We start from the raw sequence: 27,941 nt of genomic DNA, 5'->3' as shown, positions 1-27,941 counted from the left end.
GCATTCAAGTGCCATTCATGTTTCCATTTGAAGAACTTGAAGACATGCATGCTACCTTAGAGATAGTGCAACCTTTTGAAGACATTTCTTCTATCGTGAAGACTATGCAAAGCTCAGAGATCGTACCTTTGCTTGAGGGGGACCTTAAAGAAAAGAACCAGTTGACTAATGCAAGCAAAGTCCATGGAAATGACGACCATGAAGGAAAGATCAATGCAGGAAAAGTCAAGAAGAAGTAAAGGATCAAACAGAGCAATCTGGACACATCAACAAGGACAAGAAGACGTGCAATGAATAGAAGATTTATGCCAAAAGAAATGAACAGAAGATTTATGCCAAAAGAAATGCTGAAAACCGCAAGGTCGGTCCTTGACTAAATCTTTTTTACTAGACATTTTTAGCCTTGTAATGCCTAGCCCTAATGCTTCTGATATAAGCTTGTAAACTCGTCATGTAGCGTTGTACTACAGCCTTTGTACAATTTGTGAGGCCTCTGTTACAGCTTTTGGATTCGCACCACGTCTTTGGTGGAACCCACACTTAGTTTTTTCTACGACAACCTCTAGTGTTTGCCATGTTTATGGTGTGCCGACACTCTCCAGGTGGTGCTTTGACTAAAGCCTCTACACACTTTTGTAGTTTTTTGGTTGTGATCGAGGAGGGATATTGAGATGTTTGCAATTACACCTAACTTAGCCTCTTTGGATGAGGCTGGGGTAATGAGCTGGAGAGTGTACCTCCAACTCTTTTATCTCAAGGATCAAGGTAGGGGAAATGAGCTGGAGAGTGTGTCGTACACTGAACTAATCTCGAATCGCAGCAAGGCAACCTTCTGATGTCGAACACTAGCAAACGCAGCAGTGAGAAGCTGGATATGATGATACAGATAAAAATTGAGGGAGAGAAAGACTAAAAACGCAGGCAACAAGTGAGAGAGAGACTAAAAAACGCACGCAGGATAGCCTGTAGGAGAGAGAAAGACTAAAAGTGCAGGCATGATAGCCTGAGGAGAGAGAAAGACTAAAAACGCAGCCTGCAGGATTGTGACGACATGGCAGGCTGTACGGCAGCAGGTTTGCACAGAAATAGTAGTTGCCTGGTTGGAATCTCCAAACTGCGTGAAGAGGACTAAAAATCAGGCGCCAATTGATGAAGACAGCAATGGACAGCTTCGGCTGAGATGTCCTTTGTGAACGGGATGTGGACAGCAAGGTGAAATGTCGTAAAATCTGCAAAAACGAGATTAAGGGCTTAATGGAGGGCAGCATATGGATTTATAGAAAGTTTGGGCCCTCCCAAGTGGGTTTGTGCTATGGGATAGAAAAGCTCTCTAGGATCGTGCTTCTTTTAAATAAACAAGGTTTCGTCATTAATTAAGCATTTTTTGGGGTTGTTTAAGTAAAGCTAATGCATTTTCAGCTCAACACCCCCTCTGAGAACCAACAATGGTGCCACGAGAATAGAGGCCAACCAAGCTCTTTCTTGGTTTATCTTTTATCCCAAGAAGGCGTGCCACCCCAAAGCAGCCAGAGTATCGGACAAAGGGTGCGCGTCGACTGTCCAGTGGTCTACTAAGACTACAGAGACGATGGTTATCTTACAAAGGGAGCCCAAGTGATCACCCTAGAGAGGACATGGCATCAGACAAAAGGTGTACGTCGGGTGCCCAGTGGCCTACAAAGCCCTACAAAGGCGGATGGAATCAGCTATGGACTCTTTCTTTTAGGGCTTTTTAGGTTTGTTAGATTAAGCATTAAGGGAGGGTTTCAAATCAGTTTTCTTCCTATTGAGTATTCGTGCCCCAAATGGGAGAGCGATAAGGGATGGCCAAACCCAAGTCCTTCACAAAACTAGCATACTATCCCTACTCTTACTAGGTGGTGGTGACGAAGAAAATGGGTAGGATGTGTGTATAGTAAATATGTCAAGCAAGCAGGACAAGCAAAGCAAGCAAGCAAGTTGGGAAAGATTACCTTGGAGACTGCCATGTGCAATGCTATGAATATGGTGGATCCTGGAGTCGACCACTCCAAACGACCGAAAAGGAATAAATGTGCACAAATGCATGTTTACATGAACAGAATGCCAATGCATAGGATAATGGAAAGGCAGATGCAAGATATGATGCTCATGCAATATGTTGTGCAACGGTGCCACTGGAACAATGCCGTGGCATGAGAATTGTTCACTTGTCCAAGTGTCCTTTTACAATTATGTTATCCTGACAGTGCGGATGAAGTTACCAATGTCCATAATACAATACAAAAAAAAAAAAAGAATGTAATGTCTAAAAAAAATTGTAAGCATCATCACTATCACTATGAAGAGTAGAAGCCGCCTCCTCTCAAATTGGAAGGGAAAGCAAGAGGGAAGCACCCTCTCCCCTTTAAGCTGAGGAAGTAGGGGAGGGTGTACCCAAGCCGATCTTGGGTAGTAGGTATTGAAGAACCGGCTGGTTGACCGCTTTGGTCAAGATATCTGCAAAATTATTTGGTGATGGCATAAACTCTAGGCGAATAGTGCCTAGCTCAACTTCCTCTCTGGAGAAATGAAAGTAGACTCCCAAATGTCGTGTCCGTGGTGTGATGATTGGATTGCTCGTAAGGGCAATGACACTCTAGTTGTTGCAGTAGACAACTGTGGGAGAGTCACATGGAAAGTGAAGTGCCGCCAGTAAACTCCTTAGATAGATAGCCTCGGTGGTGCCATCGAAGAGAGCTCGATACTCAGTATTGGCCGTGGAAGCCTCCACCGTCTCTTGCTTACGACTGGACCAAGAAATGGGAGTCGTGCCCAAGGTAAAGAGATAGTCTCCATGGGAAGGTCGGGTGTCAACATCTCCTACCCAATCGGAATCAGTGTACCCTTGCAAACATAAACGAGAACCATATGTCAGGCCATAAGAATAAGTATACCGCAAATAACGCAACATGCGAAGACATGCAATCCAATGTGATATGCTAGGTGCTGTGAAATACTCACTGAGTATGTTAACTAAGTAAGCTAAATCTGGCCTAGTGTGAAGTAATCAAAGAAATTTTCCTACAACAAAACGATATGTATGTTCATCGAAGGGCTGTCGTAGGGTATCCTTCGACAAGTGGACAGTAGGAACTAGAGGCGTGGCTATTGGCCGTGGCTGATCCGTAGTATATTGATCCAGGAGCTTAAGTGCGTACATCTACTGTGACACAAAAATACAGCCCCCCAGAACAAACTATCTCCAACCCCAAGAAATAGGACAAAAAACCAAGGTGGTCATCTCAAATGTAGCTTTAAGCATAGCCTTGATTTGCGTTATGGCAGCAGAATCTGAGCTTGTGATGAGTAAGTCATCAACGTATAGCAGGATATAGCTAACCCCCTTTGCAGTAGATTGAACATATAAGTTCGGGTCATAAGGGGTAAAATGATATCCGTGAGTTTGCAAGAACTCATCCATCCTATGGAACCAAGACCGCAGCGCTTGCTTCAGCCCATAAAGAGCTTTCTGCAAGTGGAATACCGTATCTCCAAGGTTTCCTGAAGGAAAGCCCCATGGCTGCTCCACATAGACTTCCTTCTTCAAGAAACCGTTCAGGAAGGCACTCTTAACATCCATCTGATGTATCGGCCAACCGCGGTGAGCGGCTAGTGCGAGTAGCAACCAAAAGGAAGTCAACAACGTAGTACGGGCGAAGGTCTTTTCATAATCAATGCCATGCTTCTGTCGAAACCCTTGCACGACAAGGCGAGCCTTGTACTTGTCTGAGATCCCATCAGCTTTTAGCTTGGTTCTAAAAATCCACTTTGTTCCGATGACTTTCTTGTGGCTCGGACAATCCAGTAATGTCTAAGTTTCATTTCGGTCAATACTCTTTGACTACTTCTCCATGGCCTCTCACCATTTAGGGTACTGAAGAGCTTGTCGCCATGTATTCGGCTTAGAATGTGCTATATAAGCAGCTATAAACAGCGATGCAAATGATGCTTGAGGAGTAAGCTGGGAAGATCTTCTAGGTTCCTTCGAAGTGGAATCCAGTGGTAGCATGCCGAATCCCGCAAGGTCTGTTGGTACCAGCGAGGTAATGAGTCTTGAGGAGGGGGCGTGGGAGTAGAAGAATTTGCGGAAATGTCAAGAGTGGGAAGTAGACCAGGCTCAAGAGGCACCATCTCTAATGATGTGGAAGAAGGAATCGGATTGGAGTCCTGTGTAGAGGAGTGCACGATATCTCTCTTGTCAAAGACGAAATCCTGCCTAACAATCACCTTGTGTGTTCGAGGATCAAACAAATGACAGGCTTTAACTTCAGAGGAATATATCACTAAAATAAGGAGATCAACTCGGGGAGTAAGCTTTCCTATCTTGTCATTAGGCATGTGTGTGTACGCACGATACCCGAAGACTTTGAAGTGGGAAATAACAAGCCGAGAGCAAAAAAATGCCTCATACGGGGTTTTCTGAGGAAGAGCCATAGTCGGGGGACACGGGTTGAGGATGTACACCGAAGTGTTAATAGCCTCTACCCAAAGGCACTCAGGGAGCTCTGCTGCAAACAGCATAGAGTGTACCATTTCCATGACTGTTCAGTTCCTACACTCTAGGACTCCATTCTGAGAAGGGGAGTTGGTAGAGGTGAGCTGGCGGGAGATGCCATGCTTTTGTAGAAACTCAAAAAACTCATGGGAGATAAACTCACTACCGCTATCACTCCTCATGCAACTGACTCAACAACTAGTCTGGTTATGAACCAACAGCTCCCGAGCAAAAAAGTATGTGAAAGCATTTGACTTATGCTTGAGAAAATACACCCATATGTATTTGAAATGATCATCTACTATCAAGAAGTAATACAAGGCGCCATTCAAGGTGGCAATGGATGTGGGCCCACAAAGATCAACATGAATCAATCTAAGAGGCGTCTAAGCACGATGTGAGGTTTGTGAGAGAATGGGATATGGTGCTGCTTCTCAAGCTGATATGCTTTACAGACATCTTGAGCTAGCTTAAAGCATGGAAGGCCCTTAATCCACTCATGGCATGACAACTCATAAAGAGAGTCATAACCAAATTGCCCTAAGCGAAGATGTCAAAGGCGCACATTGTTCGTAGCCTCTCGAGATGTGCTTAAGGCCTGGAAGCTATGGAACACGAAGCCCTCAGCTATCGGCTTGGTCAAAAAATGTGTTATGTGGTATAGGCCATTAGGTTGTGCCTCACTGCGAGCAATCACTAAACCAGTCTGAGAGTCAAGGACCTCGACTATGGTCGCTGTAAAGAAGACTGCTCGCCCCAACCGGCAAAGTTGCTGAACAGATAACATGTTCACTCCAAGCTGATGAAGATGATATATGTTGTCGAGCGAAGCCAGATCCGGACCCTTGTCAATGGCAAAACTACCGCAACCTTGAGCTTGAATCTTGACCGAGGAGTTTTTTTCTACGCTGACCCGTCCGGTTGCACGGGCTTGGCACGCCTCTGCGGTAACCTCGTCAAGAGGCAACTCAAAGATGTGGGCAAGACTTGCATCGGATGTCTCTATCTGGGGGTTGCCATCACCTTGCCTCACCTTTCTGGGGGTTGCCCAATTGAGGAGCGGGGGTCTGTGACTTAGATTTTGGTGCTCTGTCTCTTGCCTTTGATAGACACTCATCGTCAAAATGGCTCACGACGTGTGTTAACATACAAGAATTGGTCCTCAAGAGGACCTTTTTCCTCAAGAGATTGGACTCTTTCTTCCATATGATCTCCACCAAAATATTGCGAAGCAGAAGAGGTAAAAGAAGAAACAAAAGACGAATCTAAAGTACCTTGTATCGGAGTGGACGGAAGAGCATGAAAGAAAGGAACATATTCCTGGCCTTGTCCTTCAAGAGGGGGGCCCATCCGTTATGGAGGTCTCGATGGCCTTGCAACATCATCAGATTTACGTGCAACATTTGAAGAGAGGAATTCATGCATACCTTCATTTAGAAGCTTTTCTTGAAGGACAATCCTTCAATCGAGCTCCTCAATCTTCTTTCGTCTATAAGCTATGATCAGTTTGTATTCTGCAGAGGTCAGCTTGCCTAGTTTTTCTTCCATGTAATCAGAAGTGTCTTCTACCATGTTGAAACTTTGTGGAGCAAGCTGATCGACCCACTCTCACTCGATTCTTGAAATAGTTGGTTTTGGAGACTGAATCTGTATTGTTGTGTTTGAAGTCATTTGAACCTATTGTTGTTCTTGCTTCTTGTGTAGAGTTTTCAGATCGAAGGCCTAGGTTTGTTAGAGAGTACCACGCTCTGATACCATGTAAAGAAGTACCCTAACACAGGAATATAAACAGAAACCATATGACAAAGGAGAGATTGATAAAAGAACATAGTTAGCGTTAGGGTAACTCAGAGACTATGAACACAGTGAATGAATGAAGTGATATGACTATTGAATATAAGATGCTCATGCAGCAAACACACTATGCAGTGAATGAATACTGTACCTCGAACTCCTGTATCTCAAGAATCAGGGCAGGGATAATAAGCCGGAGAGTGTATCATACTCTAAACGGATCCCGAATCGCAGCAAGGCAGGCTCGGAATCTCGAACACCAGCAAACAGAGCAGTGAGAATTTGAATTTGATGCAGACAACAATGGGGAGAGAGAAGACTAAAAAGGCAAGCAGAAGGAGAGAGAGAGAGACTAAAAACGCAGGCAGGACAGCTGCGGGAGAGAGAAAGATTAAAAACGCAGACTGCAGGTCAGAGAAAGACCAAAATTGCAGGCAAGACAGCTTGTAGGAGAGAGAAAGACTAAAAACGCAAGCAGGATAGCTTGCAAGAGAGAAAAAACTGCCAATCAACACCTTAGGCAGCTGGGCGACAGCCTGCAGGAAGCAAACGCAGCGTTGTGATGACATGGCAGGCTGTACGGCAGCAGCTCTCCCCAGGAACAACAGTCACCTGGTTAGAATCAACTCCTAACTGTGTGAAGAGGGCTGGAAATCAGGCGCCAATTGATGGAGACAGCAATGGACAGCTTCGGCTGAGATGTCATCCACAAGCGGGGTGTGGGGAGCAAGCGGAAACACCGGAAATCTGCAAAAACAAGATTTAGGGGCTGAATGGAGGGCAACATACGTATTTATAGAAAGTTTGGGCCCTCCCAAGCGGGTTTGTGCTGATAGGACGCATAAACTCTCTAGGATCGCGTTTCTTTTAAATAAACAAGGTTTCTTCATTAATTAAGCATGTTTTGGGGCTGTTTCAAGTAAAGCTAATGCATTTCTAGCTCAACATATCCTACACTTCCCCTTAACCAATTGGAGCTGAATTTAGTCATCAGAGCTGATGTTCTAAGAGTTGAGATAGAGAAGACTTGGATTTAGCCACCTCTCCCTCTAGGATCAAAGAGGCAATTTTACCGGAGCCACTTCCTATATCTCTGGGAGGAAGAATTTATGGTCTAACCATAGCATATGAATGCATACCTCTCCCATGGTATGTAGGTTGCTATTGGACAGATGCACACCTCCTTCCATCAGCTGAGGTTAGAGGCAAGTAGATGGATAGATTTACTAGGAAAAGATAGGATATGGTAGCTCTATGATAGAGAGCTTGAGATAGAGGATCACTACATTTGTAGATGAGCAATGTACTATGATATATGAGGAAGATATCATTGTCTCTTCCGTGAGGGTTTTACACCCCTCCGCCATATCATGGGATATTAGGACAAGAGATGTTTGGGGCTTTCCTTCTTGGAGCTTTAGAGCCGTTGCATAACATTGATACGAGACAAGAGGCCAGTCTACCAAGAGGGACCTAGGTAGAGAGCTATGATGAATTTCTTCCATAGACTAGACGCCATAGGCACTACTAGTTGAGCAGACATAGATTCCATCCCTCGAGAGTGGACCTACCCCACGTTGTAGAGTCACACTAGATAGGACCATTGCACTTTGCTAAGCATGGAGACCTTGACCACTTAGTCGATGATTGAGGGATCTACGCCATTATCAGATTAGAGCCATCATTTTGAGACATAGGAGACTCACCCCTCGGCACACTAGTAGAGTAGCCTTTGGACCACATCGTAGCTGGGATCATGTGCTGACCTTGAGATATAGAGAGGAGCTTTAGAGCTAGATATTTTGTACATACAATTTTAGATATTGAGATCTTTAGATTTTGGATATTAGACTATACTAGGATGTCTCATCGGCCACATTGGCCTGTTGTAGACATTAACATCTTTCTTTCTTTTTCTTTCTTCTCATAGTGGGTAATTATATTAATTATGAAGAGTGTACAAGGTTCATACGACTTGTAAGTATCTCATAAAGATGGCAACACACTTGTGAGTTTGATCATCCTTGGTAAGAAAGCTAGCATACTTGATGGTGCTCAACTACCACTTAAGGCAACCTCACAAACTATTGTTATGGCTATGTATGCGAGAATGAAAATGAAAAACGAGAGCATTACGGGTAGTCCAGTTACTTCAATATTCCCAAAAGTGTAGAAAGTGGAAAACCACGAGTATGTATGAACGCACCAATCTTGTAAATATGGCGTTTTCAAACAACCCAATGGCAAGGATTCATAAAGCTTTTAACAAAACTGAATGACAAATTCTAAAGAGAAGAGGCCATATGCATTGAGTGATTGGGCAAGCCAAAAATATATGATGTGAGGTGTCCTCAATTGTAGTACATTGAAGGCAGGAGCCGTTTGCAACTTGAGAGGGCCACAACAAGTAGGAGACCACCCAACCACTGACATTTTCCAAGTAAAGACTTTGCATTAAAAGCATAGTTATGGGAAATGGGGAAATAGAAAGAGAAACAAAAATGGGAATGAGAATGGAAATGGAAATGGCAGAAATTTGGAGTTTCCACTAAGTATAGGGATGAGAGAACTAGAAATGGAAACAAGAATAGAAATGGAAACGAAAAGCTTGAAATGGCAAAATGTGGAATTTCGGGGTGTTTCCAGCACCTACGATTAGAAGGGGTTGTATTAAGCGATCCAACCATCAATGTGGATTACCAGCAAGCTCTCTCCTTGTAGAGATTCCATAAAGAATTTCACTTGTCCATCACATGCATGATCCTTCATAAGCAAATGGTGTATCTCATTTGTATATGCTTGCTCTAAGATTAATTGATTTGTTAAGTTGGTAATCTTGCTAGGGGAGCTCCAAGTCCAAGGAAGGACAAGATTGCCAAACAAGCAAAGAATCTGAAATTGTTGCCCATAGATCATAGTACCCTCTAAGCACATCAAAGCTACTTTGCACGGAATGGAATGACCGTTAAGTAGTGCTTGAAGGCTCCAGTGCATTAGCAATAGAGAGTAAGCCAAGTCTCACAATTGCTTTCAACTAGAGTAGAGGTTCTTGTTTTGCATCCTAAGAAACAATTCTAGAAGTCACGAAGGTTTTAGCTCGCCTGGAATGGACTGATAGTTTTTTGGGGGATGCCAAGGGCGGACAATATGAGTCAATAGTGGGGAGGACATATACACCCATGGGATATGCGAAGTATCTTGTAATGTTGCCTTGCTTTAACACCTCCTTTGCCAAATGTGAGTGACTAAGGTATGCATTTCAAAACTGATAGCTCAATTGTTGTGTCCACATTTTTGGTTATTCACTGCAAATAATCACTATATTACTCACAGGTGAATGGTCAAAGTGAAGCATGCATTTAGTTAATCTTATGTAAGCTAAATGCCTGCTTATATGTCTAGCATGAGGAAAAGTATGCCTTGTCTGTTTTTCCAAATTAACATGCTTCACAAACTTTTTACAGATCATTCACTTTGAACTTAGCAAGCCTATCACAATTTACATGAGTACATATTCTTCAAGCACTATACATTTACATGGCCAATACGTTCATACCAAATGTCCATATTAGCCCCAAAACAACAATTGGAATTGTAAAACTCAAGTTGGGGACAACAAATTAATTGACTACCATTGTGAGTTTTTAAATGCACCACCAATTATTTTGGAAAGCCTATTTGTGCATAGTGCATCAAATTTATAAACATTCAAATAACAAGTTTCTTTCTAGTGATTTGAGATGTTAGCAAAGCCAAATGGGTAGGCTAGTAAAACAACACAAACATTGAAGTTGAACTTATAGTAAGAAGCCTAGGCTTGCAACCACGACATAGGTGCATGTGCCTGAACAATGGACACAATCTCTGATCTATGATGCTAGTAGGTCTAGTTCCATGCAACTTTGAGAGCTTATTTGTGCCTATTCATGTGCCACCCTAAAGCTAGAGCAAATAATTTCTTTGTGTCGATGGCTCTACGAATGACCACCCCAGCATTTTTTTGTTAGATGGTATAACATCATTATAATTAGGTTGCGTTGCAAGAGCAAGAGTAAAGGACTCAAAGGACACTCTTGTCTAACAGATTCTGAAAGTGAAAACAGTCCATATACCCTCCATTGAGCATGAGCCATACATATGAGCATAGCAAATTTTAGATTTTGGCTCCAAATTCCATCTTTTGTATGAGCTATGCCATAAAAGACCAATCCAAATGATTAGAAGCAAAATGTTACGTCTTTTAATAAATTGATATTAGGCAAGGTGGGATATCTTTGGGATATGTTTATGCAATCTACTGCCAAACAGTTGGCAAAAGTCTTATACATACTACCCATGAAGGAAATGCACCATGGATGTATAAGAGAAGAAGGTGAGGGCACCTTAGGTAGCAATTTGATGGCTCCCACTTTCTAACAATTAGACATAGTTCCCATATCCCAAACTCCCTGACAAAGAGGTCACAGGTAGGGGAAGCACATTTGCATACCTTGCAAAGATTTTTTTTGTTGGGCCATCTTAGCCATTTCATTGTCCTTCGACATTTGCACTAGAATTGCATCCACCTCATCTCCTCTAATATCTGCTACCAAGGACTCAACTACATTGGGGGAGAGGGACCTAGTTCTTGACCAATCATAAAACATATATTGAGCATTCACAAACCCTCTTAGAGGCATACACCTAGGGCCCAAGTAAATTCGTAATGTGATCTCTATATATGTTCACAATGTTTTGTGGATCTGCAACTATTTGATTCAAGGAATTCAACAACCACACAACCTTTTCCTTGGCAAAAGAAGCATATAGGCAAGGATCAAACTTGTGTGTCTAGTAGTTATCGCCGTGCAAACCCTTGGTCAAAGCTTAGCTTGTTGATAGAATTGCAATTGAAAATGTCTAGCAAGAGTTGTCAAGTGCAAAGATGCAAAAAGCAAGATATGATTGTTTCAAGTGAATGCACCAATGGTAGTTGCTGCTCTGTTGTTGCCAATCTCTACCTTTGAAGTGTAGCATGGTGGATCCCACTTTGTATAGACACTCTTGGCAGATTATGTACAAGCAAGTCATACGCAGCAGTTCCGACATTGAAAGCTCCAAAGTATAAGCATCAAAGCTATCATGTTCAAGAAATGATGTGCAATGGCAGCATGTCCAAATGATGTTGGAACATAGTAATCAAAAAACACATTTTGGCCTACCAAAGTGTTAAACCTTGAAACAAGTGAAATGTCTCGTTTTGTTTTGCGAAATAGGCTCACAAAACGAAAAAAAAATTGCAATATGATTTTTTTAAAAAATGGGTTGTTTTATGAAAAAGAACATGCAGGCTACCCTCTTGTGCCAAATCACGCCCTCCATCTCATCCTAGTCTGTTTTGTTTCTTGAAACATGGTCATGAAACGAAAAGGTTTTTAAAAGTGTTTCTTTTACTAAGACAACATGTGGGCTGGTCTTCTATTATGGTCCCAATTTTTCCTATGCCCTTTTCCTTGCATGCCCCATCACCTGCTCTTGCTTGTGCATCTTCTTCTCCGTCTACATCTCTTTCTAGTCCACCTCTTCTTCCACCTCCATCTTATCTCTTCCTACTTTTCTTCTCCTCTTCGACACACTTCTCCTTTTCCACCTTCTCCTCTACGTTGGGCCTTGACCTCAAGTGAAAATGCCTCCCCACTAGGTTTTCACTAGTGAACATCAATTTTTGCTTTTGCCTTACATTGTGTATTGTATTTACGTTGTGGCCTATATGTCTTGACTTGCAAATCATGAATGCTAATTGCTAAATGAGTTGGTAAAGCAAATGTTTTGTCTTTTTACTCTAGGATCTACTTGGAATGAACATTTTTATTTATGGGATCTATTTTATATGGGTCTATTTCCCTTCCTTTAATATTAAAAATATATGGTAGTTTTATTTATTATAAATAATATGTTTGAAACCTTGAAACTTGAAGGTGGCTAATGAAACGAAACGTGATACAAGACCTTGAAACCTTGAAACATGAAACAAGACGAAACATTTTTGGTGACTATGCATTGGAAGAAATGCACAACCTATTTTAGCATTATAAATTCTAGAAGAAAGTGATAAAGAAGAACATACTATTGTTGAATCAAAATCTTCAACACCTCTGGTAAAAGGGAAATATCATGCCATTTACAAGAGTATTCTAGTCATTGCCTTCATGTGTCTACAAGACCATGTCTAGTCTTAGATCGAGAAGGATCCACACACATATTTAAGTCACCCACCAATAAACAAGGCCCACCAACCTATAGGGATGGGCCTAAGTTTCCACAAATTCGACAATTTGTAGCAATATTTAGTGGATAGACATTAACTACCCACATAACTTCACCTTCATATATAATCTTAACTAAAAGGAATCTAGCAAGTACATCCTATCTGTTCAAGACTAGCTGCAATTTCACATATGCAAATGTCAAGACGGCCGGATAGTCCATCAATGGAATGCCAACATAAAATAATTTAAAGCCATGATATTGTCCTATCCTTCTGCCTCTTTATGAATTTTATGTTCAACACTTTTCACTTATCATGTTGTTCGCTTCAAGAGAAAATGCCATGAACATTCTAGGTGGTGATTTTCATAAAGAACGAATTGCCTTTGTTTCCATATTGCCTTTGTTTCCATTGGAGCTAGTAACTCTTCATCCAAAAATTAGTCAACAATGCAAATGCATTTTGTCCATGGCCGTCTCTTGTTGAAGTAGATGAATGATCCATATCCATGGTATTTTCACATGCGAATTTGTGGTTCTAAGGGGTAATCACTTTCTGTTCCTTGCGAAAGGCAAGGTGAATAAGTGGATTGCGATCCAACCTCTTGCAGCCACAAATTTAAATCAAACATGGTATTTGATGACCCTTTGTCTTTAACCACAAGCTCCCTAATGGGTTTGTTCTTCCACTTTGCATAACTGCAAGGCACTTGATTATGGTCTACCTTGCTACTAGCAAGATGTACCAGGTTTGAGTTCTTGTTCTTTTTGTTGTGTTGCTCTTGCCATTCAGAATTGACAGCGCACTAGGGCTGAGCCGATTGTTTACCCTTATCCTTGTCATGCTTTGTAGGCAAAGCATGTATGGGTACAAGTGTAGGAGGATCATGATTATGCATCCCAACACTATCAATCAAATTATGGTTTCCATGCTTTTCGAAAGGACATTTTGCCATAGTGTGTCCCAACTGACCTCAATGTGGACAAGCAAGGGCCTATGGTGGTGACCTATGTTGTAAGCGGTGATGGGAGACATGAGGCCCATGTAATGGGATCTACTTGGGGCCAATGGTACTAGTACATTTTGTATGGTTGGTGTACAATGTGCCCATCCAAAATAAAATAGAGGCCCAAACAACCCATTCAGATTGTTGAACTTCTTGCTTAGTCTTCACCCTCATAAAAAAGGGATTATTGTGAATTTGTTTTCACACCTCTCATCATCTATGTCTTGATTCTTAAATGTCTCTCTACGAGTCTTTTTGCTCCTCTCTAGTCATCCTCTCCCTCTTCCTCTCACTTTGATCTACATACACATCTCTCTCTCTCTCTCTCTCTCTCTCTCTCTCTCTCTCTCTCAACACAACAAAATCCACAAAACACCCCCCCCCCCCCCCCCCCGTGCCTCAAGAGGGTGCTTTTTCCTCCCCTTCATCTATCTCAAATGTATACTTCCATTGCTTCTATCTCTCATTCCTTCCTACCTCTATCTCTATAGACTTGCCTTTACTTAGTCATTGTCTCTCTATCACGATCCCTAAGCCTTTTCACAAGGCTTTTTGGATTCTACACTACAAACCTTAACAAGGCCTCGAGCAAGTTTAATTGTTACTAATGGACTTGCAAGTTTTGTAGAAAGTCATATACAAGTAGTGCAATTGGTAGGCTTCTTATTCCCTTGTCCAATGTGGGTGGACAATTTGGTCCACATCCCAAATCCCTTGAGCGCAAGGTGGAAGTACTCTCTCATGTCCAACGAAAGTAGCAATGTATCTTCAAGTCTGGCAAAGGCTTAAGACAAGGTTTATCATTGACATGAAAGTTGAAACTTGCCTTTTCATATGACTCTCTTTGAAATAAAATAAAACATGACTCTTCGAATTCGACTCTTATAGTCACATTCTTGTAACTGTTTTCTAGTTAATGATATGACTCTTGGAACTAGGCTCTTATACTTGTAGTCTTGTAACTATTTTCTAGTTCATGCTTTTTGAATTTTCTATTTGTAATTAACATGTTTTTATGTACATATTACGTACATTATTAGAAAATGCAATTTATGTGTAAAATATAATCGTAGTTGTCAAGTATGAAAGGTACGATACGGTACGATGTGATAAAATACGCTACTAAATGGTACCTTATGATTTTATAAGCTACGATACGATATTAGTACAAAAAAAATTAACATGATTTTAAAAAAATCGTAAATCATTAAATGATAAAACACATGTTTAAAGTGAAAATAGCCATTTCATTATAACATAAGATGAATACATGAGAGTGGCCATCATAGTCGCATGGGCTGTGCACAACATGCAAACACACCCTTGCAGGTATAACTGTACCAAACCCTAAGTATAAATACATTCTTTTATTTTTTATGTGTGCCACATTGGTACACACCTATCTCTCGACTCTTCACTCTCTCGCTATACTCAACAACTACATACACCTTAATTGATGCACGCATTTCCTAAGTGCTTTCTCTTGTACTCTTCAAACTGGTATTAGAGCATTGAAAAATGTGTTTGCACTCTTGAGGAGCGGAACAGTGAGTCATTGTCAGTCGTGACCATGCGCAAGTTTGACAAGTTGTCGGCAGGTCTGACAAATTGTCGACATCAGGCTTGCAAGATATGGACACGTGGCAAGCGACTCCCGTTGACGGCAAGAAGATGAGGCGACAGACACGTAATAGGTGACTAGCTGGCGTGGTCAATTGGCGATAGTAATGTTAGACATACACACACAATTAAGAGGCGATGGTTATGCTACAAGAACAAAAATCATGACAAAAGCAAGGAAAGACAGCAAGATGTCACTTGTTATCAGTGTGGACGCAAAGGGCATAAAAAGCTCGATTGTAGCTACTATAAAAAGGAGCAAGAATGCAAGAAGTAGACTAATGCGAAAGGCAAGAAGAATGAGAAGGATGATAGCTCTCTCTAAAGAAATAGAAAAGACAAATGTGGTATCTAATGTTGTTATTGAGGAGATAGAAAAGATAAAGTAGTTGATTTGTTGGCTGCATCTTCATATCCACATACTATGGCAGTGGAAAACATGTATATCACTAAAAGGGATGTGATAGATGCCTTGCTGTCAACGCAGGATGGTTTGTCACAATCGTGGATTGTTGACAGTAGTGCTTGATATCATGTAACTCCATCTTTGGAGTGTTTTTTTTCTTATACAGAAGGTAACCTTGGGATAGTCTATCTAGGCAAAACCATACATATGATATTGAAGGGTTGGGCACCATACACTTGGCTCTTGAAAATGGTCAGAAATTGATCATTTATGATGTTAGGTATATACTTGGCATGAAGAAGAGCTTGCTTTCTGTTGGGTAGCTAGACAGGAGGGGCTATTTCACTACCTTTGGCGGTGCAATGTGGAAGATATCAAAAAGGTCTATGCTAGTCACTAGAGGTGGTAAAAAGGAAACTCTATATTACCTCTCCTACAAGGCACTTCTTGGAAAGTTTGTTGCAGTTGATGAAGGGCAACTAGACATGGAGTTATGGCACAAGCATCTTGAACACGAGCCAAAAGGGTTTACAAGCACTTTCTTCACTTAGAAGAGTTGATGTGAAAAACTCAAAGCATGACTTTTGTGATGACTGTGTTTTGGGAAAACATGTAAAGAGTTCATACTCTCATGGCGGCTCTAGGAAGGCATATATCTTGGATTTAGTCCATTTTGATATATGCACCATGCCAATAAAAACTCATTGTGTCTTTTATTGATGATCATTCTAGAAAGCTATGGCTTTACTTGCTTAAGCAAAAAAACGAGGCATTGTCGGTCTTTAAAAAGCTTTATGCATTTGTTAGTACTCAAAAGGGTTTAAAATTAAAATGCATAAGAACAGACAATGGGGGAGAGTATGTATCTAAAGAAGTCAATAAGTTTTGTGATGTCAATGGGATTAAATGGGAGCTTACAACTCCTTATGATCTGTTATTTGATGGTATGGCCGAGTGAATGAATCACACCTTATGTGAGAAGATTTGAAGCATGTTGTCCACAACTAATCTCCCGCAATCGTTTTGGAGAGAGGCAATTAAAACCGCAATGCGTATTTGCAACCGATCTCCATATCATGCACTTGAAAGTGGCATCCCTAAAGAGGTTTGGTCTGGCAGACCTGCTTCATATGACCACTTAAGGGTCTTTGGCTACGAAGGCTATGTACATGTACCTATTGATAGCAGAACCAAACTTGACATGAAATCCCATAGAGGCATCTTCATGAGTTATGGAGATGAAGGTTAAATGGGCTAGTGTTTGGGTTCCAAGCATGAAAAAGGTGCTACGCAGTTGGGATGTGGTATTTAATGAGTCAAAGTTGCTGAAAAATGTTCATCTAATGACTTGGACAAAAAGAAAGTGAAATTTCAGTATGATCAGCCACTTGAACAACCATCGGTCGACTGAAAATTGAGCTCCATTTGATGTTGGTTATGATAATCAGTGTATCATCATTGAGCCAAATGAAAATGGACAGCAAAGCAATGTTGAAAACCAGTTTGGGCAACAAAATCAGTGTGTTGAAAATGAGTTACAGCAGCGTGAAGATGTATTACAGCATCTGAACATGCATTTCAGCAGCCAAATAATGAGGTCATCGACATTCCTTTGGATGTGGATCCATTGCCTAATAACACAAATCATTGGGTAAGAAGGTCTACATGTGTCAAAAGACTTATACAAAGATTTGATCTCTCTTTGGACTACAATTTGCTCACAGATGAAGGTGAGAGTCTTACATATGCAAAGGCATTATCATGCGAGTTAAAGAAAAAGTGGGAGCTAGCTATGTAGGCAGAAATGAAGTCATTGTATCAGAATGATACTTGGGATTTGCATTGTCCAAATATAGGATAGCTATTCCTAAAAAATGGGTCTATAAAATCAAGTGTGTGGATGGCAAACCCAAATACAAAGCTAGGCTTGTGGCAAAGGGCTATACACAGAAAGAGGGAATTGACTTTCAAGAAGTCTTTTTACTTGTTGTCAAAACGACCACTCTTCGGGTATTGTTTGCTATCGTAGCATCTATGGATCTTGAACTTCATCAGATGGATGTTAGAAGTACATTCGTGCATGGTGACTTGGAAGAAGAGTTGTACATGAAGCAACCATAAGGCTTTGTTGTGCCAGGAAAGAAGCATTTGGCGTGTAGACTTAAGAGAAGCTTGTATGGTTTGAAAGAGACTCCTAGGTAGTGGTATAAAAAAATTGATGCGTTCATGCTCTCACCTGGGTTTGAAAGAAGCACTGCAAATCACTGCCTATATATAAAGAAGGCTGATGATGGAAGCCTTAAAATACTTGTGCTTTATATGGGTGATATGCTTATTGCTGGTAAGCATAAAAGCCAAGTTAATGCATTGAAAAGACAGCTGAATGCAGCCTTTTCCATGAAGGACTTGGGTGCAACTAAGCACATTTTGGGCATGTGTGTGACAAGAAATAGAGAGTAGCAGCTCTTGTTTCTCTCTCAAGAAAAATACATCAGCAAAGTACTTGATTGTTTCTCTATGGCAGATGCTAAGCCACTTGGTGTTCCTTTACCACCATACCTTAAGCTTCGCAAAGCAGATTGCCCAAAAGATGATGAGGCAGCCAACTATATGAAGGGTGTTCCTTATGTTTCAGCTTGTGGTTCACACATGTATGCTATGATTGCCACTAGACGTGACATTGCTCATGTAGTGGGAGTTGTGAACAAGTTTATGTCAAATCTTGGCAAAGCACCTTGGAAAGCAGCGAAATGCATCTTACGATACCTTAAGGGCACACAAAGAAAATGTATTTGCTATAGAAAGGGTATGTTAGGTTTGCAAGGGTATTGTGATGCAAACATAGCAGGTGACTTGGATACTTGCAAGTCTACTAGTGGGTACATATTTACCTTGACTAGTGGGGCAGTTTCTTGGTGCTCTAGATTGCAAAAGATAGTAGCACTTTCTACCACTGAGTCTGAATATATTTCAATCACTGAAGCTTTAAAAGATGCTGTTTGGCTTCGTCATTTGGTCAAGGATTTTAGTTTACCCACCTTGGATGTGATAGGCAGAGTGTTGTATGCCTGGCTAAGAATGCCATGTTTCATGCATGTACGAAACATATTGATGTGCATGATCACTTTATCAAACAGGTTCAGGATGATGGTATAGTCACATTGACTAAGATCAAATCACAGGATAACCTTTCGGATGTTCTCACTAAAAGTCTCGCAAAGGGTCGATACGAGCATTGCACTCGACTAGTGGAAGTTGGTTAAAGGTTTGCTTAAGACCTTTAACTGGGAGGTTGTTGGGCGTAAAGGCCCTTCCACTACTTCCGTGTGTATATTACTTTACACATGTGAACACACCCTTGTAGGTATAAGTATACTGTATCCTAAGTATAAATACATTATTTTATTATTTGTGTGTACTGGACTGGTACATACCCATCTCTCAACTCTTCACTCTCACTAATTGCACTCAATAACTGCACACATCTCAATTTACGTGTGTATTTCTTGAGTGCTTTCTCTTGCACTCTTCAAAGGCCTCTCTTACATCAGTTGAAGATATGTCCACATTTGATACTCCCTCATTAGTGGGAATAGGAGTTGCTGTCGATAAGCCATTTCCTCCTCCTCTTGTGGATCCCCCTCTCATCTTGGTGTGAATCTTATCTACGATGTTTTCAAGGATCTCCTTGCATGGGGCAACTCTAATCCCCCCCCCTACTCACACACGTGCGTGCGCGCGCATCTTTGAAAGATGTTGGACAAGCCACATTGCATCACTTGTATAGTGTTTCCCACAACACTCGCACGTGGGAGTTGGACTTCTTTGTGTTCCTCTCCACATGGATCGAGTGCAAATTGAAGGACTTGTGGTTCTCTCTAGTCATGGCATTGATGATGGATGGAGAGGCTCAAAGAGAGAGAGAGAGAGAGAGAGAGAGAGAGAGAGAGAGAGAGTGTGTGTGTGTGTGTGAATCCTTCCGAGCCTCACTGCGGCAATCTCTATATGATGCCAACTATGAGGGTGACATGGACGCTTCCTGCATAGAGCTTTTCTTTTTATGTTTCTGATAGTTTGGGATAGCCTCCTTTTTCGGGGGTCCCCAACTTGTAAATTTGTGAGCACATAAATATACTGCACTGGATATTACCAAAAAAAAAAGAGTGTGTGTGTGTGTGTGATGCTTGAGTCTTGACTCTTGACTTTTGAAAGTTGAAAGAGAGGGAGAGGGAGAGGGTTGGGGTAAAGTTGAAAGAGCAAGAGTGAGAAAAAGGGGATGGGATAGGCAAGAGAGAGTGAGAGGCTAGATCTTTACAAATCACAAATCAATACAAGATCCAAGAGTGGGAGATGAGAATGGCAAATGCTTGTTGAATTAGTGTGAAAGCATGGAGAGGAGCACCTTTTGTAGATAAGAGAAGGGCCAAACAGAGAGGGGTAAATAGCCAAACAATCAAAGAGCACATTTTGTAGATAAGAGAAGGGTCAAACTGTCAAAGAGGGGTCAACAGTCAAAGAGGGCTGCCAATGGGATGGAATCCAAGGGGGGTTGGGGGAGGGGTGCATAGCTGGAAAAGGGGGTGAGCTGAGATATTCAAGGCTTGCCACCCTCCCAAAAGTGCCAAGTAGGATACGGGGGCAAGTGGAAAGCGTAGGCGGAATGCAAGGAGATGCGGGAAGATGTGGTGACGAAAGAGGACCTGTTTTTCACATGAAACCGTATGGATATTTACGATACCATATGGTACAAGTCGTACGATACGATTAGTACGGTACGACATACGAAGGCAACTATGAATTTAATGAATTTAGGAAACAATGTATTTTACTTGCAAAATTTTTGTATACCTTTCATGTTGTACATATTCACGTATTGAACATCTCTCTCTCTCTCTCTCTCTCTCTCTCTCTCCACCCCCCCCCCCCCCTCCCACATGGATAAGTTTGAATTAATAAAATGAAATATTTACAAAAGGCCTTCTAGCCAACCAAGCATACTTAAAGACATTTAGCAATTGCCAAAAGGCTATGGAAACACAAGGCTAATGCTCCAGCAGGAGAAGGCAACCACTTGGCCAAGTATGCACAATCTTTCCTCACCTCATGCAAAGGAAGAGTAAGGCATCCTTGGCAAGGCAGAGCATAAGTTCTATGAGCTATTCTTGGGGTAGGACAGCAAGGTGGCATGGAAGGAATTTTAGGAGCCCAGAGCCTAGAGCGCATGCCCCTATTACCTCTCTAGAGACATGGCACACATAGGCTACCTTACTCTACTGGGTGTAGAGCCCCTTCTACTTGGACTACTAGAGAGTAGACCCATCTTCACCACCTTCAGCACAGATATGGTTCGAGATGCCATTGATAAGAGTCTACAATGGTTGAGCATAAGCCCATGATGGATTGGTAGTAGAGCACCTTGCATATGCCTCAGATGTGTTGTCACCACTCCTAGCCCACCTGTTCAATAGGGCCCTTTATGAAGGCTTCCCTACTAGTTGGTTAGCTAATACTATAGTATCAATCCTAAAAGTTGGAGATGCCATGGTTTCCACAAACTATAGAACCTTCATGGTCAGCCACCAAGCATTGATCCATACTAGAGCATGAGTGGAGCGAATGGGCAGAGATGCACCAACACTAGGCATGTCAATAGGGGTCGCTAGGGTGCCAAAGAGGGTATTCCACACTTGATGACATCCTTGCACTTCAAGCTATCATTGAGGAAGGCAGAGCAGAGGCGAGATGGATCTATTGTTGGGATTTCAGCAAAGCTTTTGATATAGTGTCACAAGGAATCTCAGCAGATACATCCATTTGCACATCACCACAAAAAGGCCTTAATAAGCTCACATGAAAGGCATTATGTATGCACCAGTATTGAGGCAATTTTAACCTAAATGCAATGTCATTGATCTTCTCCAACACGTGGAAGGGCCCATAATAACACATACTCAGATTTGGATACAATCTCTCTTTGCCTTTGATCTTTTTCAGCCTTGCTTTTTCAAAACGCAGCACTACAGAATCGCCCTTTGCAAACTGCAAAGCACGTCTATGGCGATCAGCTGCCTGCTTTTAGCTTTTATTGTGATCTCAATAGTGCATAATTAACCTTGCATCCATGTTCTCTATATAACGATTACCCTCAAAGATCTTATCCTTGGTGTGCAAAATAGGAGACTACAGGAATTGGAGGTTCCTATTGAGATGCGGTCGGGTGTCTTAGCAATGTATGAGTCAATTTAAGTCCCAAGTGGGATGTCATAGGAGATTGTCAGCACTATTGTCCTAGCTTTGCTAGCTTGAGCAGTATGTATGCAGATGTCCAGTGCACTATGACATCAAAGGACACTTCTGCTGTTTCTTTTGAGATGGAGCGGGACCATTATCGAAGGTGATGGATTTCCTAGATCAGCATTGCCTTGCACTCTTCCTTTTGGAGCCACATCAACATAGAGATCACCTCTTATAGTATCGAGGGAGCTATCTTGAGGGTGCAGAGCAGCGCACCCTCATTGACTTTTTCGAAGCTACAGCTACACCTGGTACCTCAGAGCATACCCTAGACGGAGTGGTGGTTCCACAACATGGAGTCACCCTAGACATTCCCACTGAGAGATGCACAGCATGCCCCCCACGGCCTGCGGGCCCATGTCCTAGCTTGAGACACCACTGGAGGATATTGCCGATACTTGCATGTCTCGGAGCAGGTCTACCTCGATACTTCAGCCTAGCCATGCTCCACAGACCCATGAGGGGTGTTCTAAGATGATGCTGATCCCCATGTCAGTTCAACATTGTCCATAGTGCTTTTTAATATTTTCAGTTATTTACTGTTTTCTAGCAAGATGTTTTTGGATTATGGTTTCATTATTCTACTTGGGAGGGAAAACATGACAGTTTTTGAACTTAAGATGTGTCTCTTTTTGTCTCATAGGCCGATTTGGCCGTTTATAGATGTTAATACAGATCTCTCTCTCTCTCTCTCTCTCTCTCTCTCTCTCTCTAGCATGTCAATGAATATCTACATGCCGAATGAATCTCCAATATTTTCTCCTCTCACTGCTGTATCCTTTCCTTTTTGTGTACTGTGATATCTCACCATACATCTTCAAATGAGATGGCAACATGAAATCACAAGCCATTAATGGATGACGTCTGCTTGATGCTGCCTAACTCCAAGAATGCACATGGGCATCGTTCTGAAGTACCTCCTTTCCAATGGAGATTCCTCTCTTATGGTGTCTCTGCCTTTACTTTGCAGGCTTATTTGACGTGGTATTACACACTTTCTGCCCGAGAAGCAGTGTGTTTATAGATGTGGCTTCCTGTGCCTTGGGACATGGACCATGGAATCTCAATAGCAAGTACATTAGGCAGCTTAGGGGGTAGAACCCATCCCATTACAGGATTGCAGCATCCATGTGAAATACGTCCTCTAGCTTTGGGATGAATTAGTCTTGGTGATTTTCCCTGCATACTAGAGAAGCTACTTATGACTGTGTTAGCCATGCCAGCCAATGTTGTTTGGACTCTCTCTAAAGGTAAGTGGAAAGTTCAAGGCTGCTGTGCACTGCTTTCTTGGTTGGAATAGAGTCTTAGGTTTGTGGGGCTCTCTGCATAGGCCCTATTTATCTCACTTGTAGTCTGTACAAGAGGTTCTTTTGTTAGTCTCTCTGAAACAAGGATGTCCACTTTCACCCACATTGTTTGGTCTATAGATAGATGAAGTGTCTGATTACATAGACCGAGGAGGAGGAGCTGGAGCCAACATGGCAGGGGTGCTGATACCGATATTACTGTATGCAGATGATATTGTTCTCATTTCAGATTCACCGGAGGGTTTGCAGTGCCATCTATATGCTTTGCACATCTTTTGTAGAGATAAAGACCTCACAGTGAACCTTGGGAAGACCAAAACCATGGTTTTTAATACTTCAGCAGCATGGGTGACTAGATCAAGTGTACCAATTCACATTTTGGGGAGACATACTGGAGCATGTGAGGAAATATGTCTATTTGGGAGTCACTTTCTCTGGCCCACGTTTTTCGTTGAGAGGGGCGTCAGAGGCACGTCTGGCATGTGGATACGCAGCACTAGGGGCACTTGAGAGTCAATGTGCTCACATACAGCTCCAGGAGCCCGGCACCAAACTTTGGTTATTTGACACCCTAGTCACAGCTACATTTCTATATGGAGGAGAGGTATGGGGTTGCAACTTGTACCATAGGCGCCTTAGCCCACTCACTGATCAGATTGGAGTAGAGAGGGATTATTATGATGGCTGGGATAGCATGGAAAGGCCATTGATTTTGATGATAGCACGCATGATTAGGAGTAAGCCCTCCACCCCACACCTCATTGTCAAAGGAGAGCTAGGGGCAACACCCATAGTCATGGAGACACTCTTCAGGGCAGTGACCTTTTGGCACAGACTATGGGAACTTCCACACCATAGATAGTCTAGATTGGCACTAACCTCATCTAGACAACTAGCAACAGGAGGCGAGAAGAATTGTTGGTTTTCACAGATGGCTATTTGGATGAGCCTACATGGTTTGGATATTGACCGTCTTCCTCCTTTGGATTATAGCCTTGACTGCCCTACACTTTCTCGTAGCCGATCAGAGTTGAACCAGGTGATCAGAGCTGATATCTTGAGGATTGAGACGGCAATGACATGGATCCACCCACCACTCCCTCCAGGATCGAGGATGGAGTTCTACAGGAGTCATTTCTTGTGCCTCTCTGATGATGGTTTCACTATTCGGCTAGCATATATGGACACCCATCTCTCCCATAGCATACGGGTTGCTATCGGACAGATTCGCACCTCCTCACATAGGCTCCAGTTGGAGACAGGGAGATGGACAAATACCCTAGTAGAGGATAGGACTTGCCAGCTTTGTGGTCGAGAGCCTGAGACGGAGAAGCACTACATATGCAGATGCACAGTATACTATGACATACAAGGATGGTACCACTGCCTCTTTCGGGATGGATTTGGACCCCTTCATCACGTCATGGAGTACAAGAACCAGAGATGCCTAGGTCTCTTCCTCTTGGAGCTCGAGAGGCGCCGAATTGCACTACTGCAAAACAGGAGGCCAGTTCACCCAGAGGGACACACACAAAGAGCAGTGACAGACCTTCTACAAAGCCGACCCTACTGACACTACCAGCCTTGCAGAGACAGAGCCACCCCTCCAGACACCTTAGAGGCCACACCATGGAGTCACATTGGATAGAGCCATTTCCCTTCGTCGAGCACGACGACCCCGTCTACCAAGACCACGTCCGAGGAGGCCACACCACAGTCGGATTAGAGCCATTATCACGAGACACTGCAAACTCACCACCAGGCATATCAGTGAAACAGCTAGGGACCGCATCATAGCTGAGATCATGTACAGATCTTGAGACCAGCTACAGCCCATAGTCTCCACCACACTTTTGTACATGGCTAAATCAGATCTGGTTCTCCTTTTCTTTCCTTTTCTTTTCTATCGATGGAACAACACTGCACATGGTTCAACCCTAGTATAGCCCCATCGTATAGTTATTTTCAGTATTGTTTCATAGGCCACCCACTTACTTGTAATGTTATCTTTACCTTACTGATGAGATGACATTAGACATGGATGTAATCTGGATTTTGTCTCATAGGCCACATATCAGTCAGAATCCAGATAATATACATAACATGTCGACTGATGCTGGGCTGTAAAATTTACAAGGGATGAGTTTAGTTTTGCTATCTTTATGTAATATAGTGTAGCAACTTCATGAAATGAGTTTATTTGAAGTGTAAAGCTCTAGTTTTTTCCTGTAATGGTCTGTCATTCCAGTACAAAGTATAATAGCTTCACAAAATAAGCTGTATCATAAGATTAAGCAATGATTGAAAATTGTTTAGTTATACGTGCATACCAAAGCCTGCAAGATAGCCATGACGGTAACCAATGATTGAACTGTGTTCGTTTGTGCATGCCCATACTTATAATATGCAAATACCTAGAAGAGAACCGTAGTGTTATTCTTCAAGAAAATGTTCCCTTTTATCCTTTTGTGCACATTCTTAACCTGATTACTGTGCGTAACTGTGCTTGTCCTAACCAAAGCTTTGTTATGAAGCTCTACTCTGAGATGTGTTTGGTAGATGTTATGCAAATTAGAATTTAATGTGTATCATATGATATAAAGCTGAAGCTCATAGAATCTGGTTGGTGGCCTGTGAAGGCCAATGCAAACCATTGAGGCTCTCGGTTCAGAGAAGCAGTTTGGTTGGGAGCGTGATAGTATTAACCACAGAAGGGAAGGCACAGTTTTCTTTGCAGACGGTGCATTGAGATTCAGATAATGAAATGGTCAATGTCTGCTTCGTATCTGGCTTATTATGCCCATGTGTGCTTGATAGGGGTTTGGAAGGCTAATCGTTTTTTATGCAGACCATGCAGCAGAGAAACAAGTACACTAATTTTCATTTTCAGGTGGAGGTCTACTTGCAGAGGTTCAACTGTATCCCAGCTTTTACAGCGAACCTGACTTCAGAATTGTTCAATAAGACAACACTGGGCTAGTTCTAGCTTCCTGGAAAAGGGAAGTGCTATCAGATGTTCTCTCTCTCCTGCAATGGAAGGATCATCAATTGGAGCACGCTTTTCTTCTGGTGTGGATCTGAGCAGAGATCGAGGTGTAAGTAGTCCATCTTTATTTTGCATAACCAAGAGGTTTAAGGATAGGGAACCTGAAGGATTTTGCATCACTCCTGCGTACGACATCTAAGTTACGCGATTGACAAGTTTGATCAGAAGCATAAATAGCAGGCTAGACTGTTTGTTTTGTAGTCAGATTATGGACGATAGATGAGCTAAACTTTGCAGGATGAAACGGAGGGTGATATGAATTTAAATGTAGGAGCTGAAGATGTCTGACTCCTGTGTAAGCATGTTCTCTCTGTAAGGGTTGCTTTCTCTATTCTCCAGGAAATCGGGAAGGATACGCGGAGTGTTTATGAAATTTCCTTGGGCTAAACAATCTTATGCATTTCCTATAGCTTTGTAGATTCTTGTTAGGAGAAAAGCCTCGCTCTCTCTCTCTCTCTCTCTCTCTCTCTCTCTGCCGCCCCCCCGCCCCCAAAAAAAAATAAAAGAGAGAGAAAGAACCAAAACCACCCACCACGTCAATGGCCCCCCAAATGTGGATTGTAACTTAGGCGTTGATGTTTGTCTCTTTATCCTAAAAGCCTTACAGGCATCTAAGGACGTTAATACAACACCATACATGCATATGCCCGCGCACATGTGCTTGTGCACACCACACACACTATGCTCCTTATGACTAGACTCCTAGTCTCTAAACCGACAACTTACTGACCTTGTTATTCATTAGTTATCTTTATATTTAGAAAAATTAAATCAATGTGGAAAGATTAGAAAATACATCTTTGTATTAGAACCTTGTAGTGAACTGGATGACACAAACAATGCCTTCTGTGTCTATTGCAGCATTTGACTCTCAAATGAATTTGATCAACAATCATCTATTTGTATATAAAGTGTGAGTTTTTTGAACATCTCTTGTTAATACATTTAAAAGTTAATGTAGGTGATTATAGTTCATTCCAATTCAGAGGTTTGTAACTTGTTTTCAAGGAAAGGCTTTCCATGGCTCAAGACAAATGGTGGTTCGATAAGGAAATGGAATTCCCCTCATGTTGTATAGTTGTCAGCATCCCGTTTTATAATCTAATTATGAAGTCAATATTTTTATAATCTAGTGGATCCATGACTTACATGTTTGGATAACATAGAGCTATATCAGCATAACTTAAGTGGTGGGGTACCAATTCAAACATAAATATCGCGATAGTAGGTAAGTTTAAATACTTTAATTGGAAGAACTTAAAGATGTTTCAAAAAACGCCCTAGGAAAGTGCAAACTACTAGCAAGTTAAGAAGTAAATACTTTTTAACATACACTATTGAGCATTCTTTATAAATGCAGATTTGAGAAATGCACCTAGCCCACATCTAAACCACATAATATGCCTCGTGCAATTGTTTTGTTTATCAAACAGGTTATGTATTCATGCTTATATCTATATGACTATAAGATATTGTAATCATTTTTCTTGTCTACTTTATGAATTATGATAAACAATCAATGCTTGTATGTTTTAATAGTCTGTTGGAAAATAAGGCCTAGAGCAAAGTGGCCATTCTCTATGTGGTTTAGTTCACATGTTAACCTTGTTAATTGATGTGGTACCATGTGGAAGTACTTGCACAACTTTGAATTGTCAACCCAAAAAGGGCTCTCAAAATTTGGTCTAAAATGTACAGTCTAACA

General features: G+C 41.8%; 1 protein-coding gene across 4 annotated transcripts in view; it reads left to right on the top strand.

Moving 5' to 3' along the window:
• MAD1 (mitotic checkpoint family protein) overlaps positions 1–27,147 on the top strand; it is a 204,084-nt gene extending 176,937 nt beyond the window's left edge. For 2 of the 4 annotated variants that reach the window (XM_087691791.1, XM_087691792.1), the window contains exon 16: positions 26,081–27,147. In XM_087691791.1, coding sequence (XP_087547917.1) covers positions 26,081–26,170 — 90 coding nt within the window. In that variant the 3' untranslated portion in view covers positions 26,171–27,147. Of the gene's footprint in view, positions 1–25,829; positions 25,958–26,080 lie in introns of all 4 variants that reach the window. The other 2 variants (XR_015692954.1, XR_015692953.1) reach the window with 2 other exon arrangements.
• The last annotated feature ends 794 nt before the right edge of the window (positions 27,148–27,941 follow it).

This window comes from Lygodium microphyllum, chromosome 13, assembly GCF_053477565.2.
Source record: "Lygodium microphyllum isolate KBCC chromosome 13, Lygodium_microphyllum_v1.1.10, whole genome shotgun sequence".
NCBI lineage: Eukaryota > Viridiplantae > Streptophyta > Polypodiopsida > Schizaeales > Lygodiaceae > Lygodium > Lygodium microphyllum.
The sequence above is the reverse complement of the archived record's forward strand: the minus strand, read 5'-3'. Positions and strand labels throughout refer to the sequence as shown.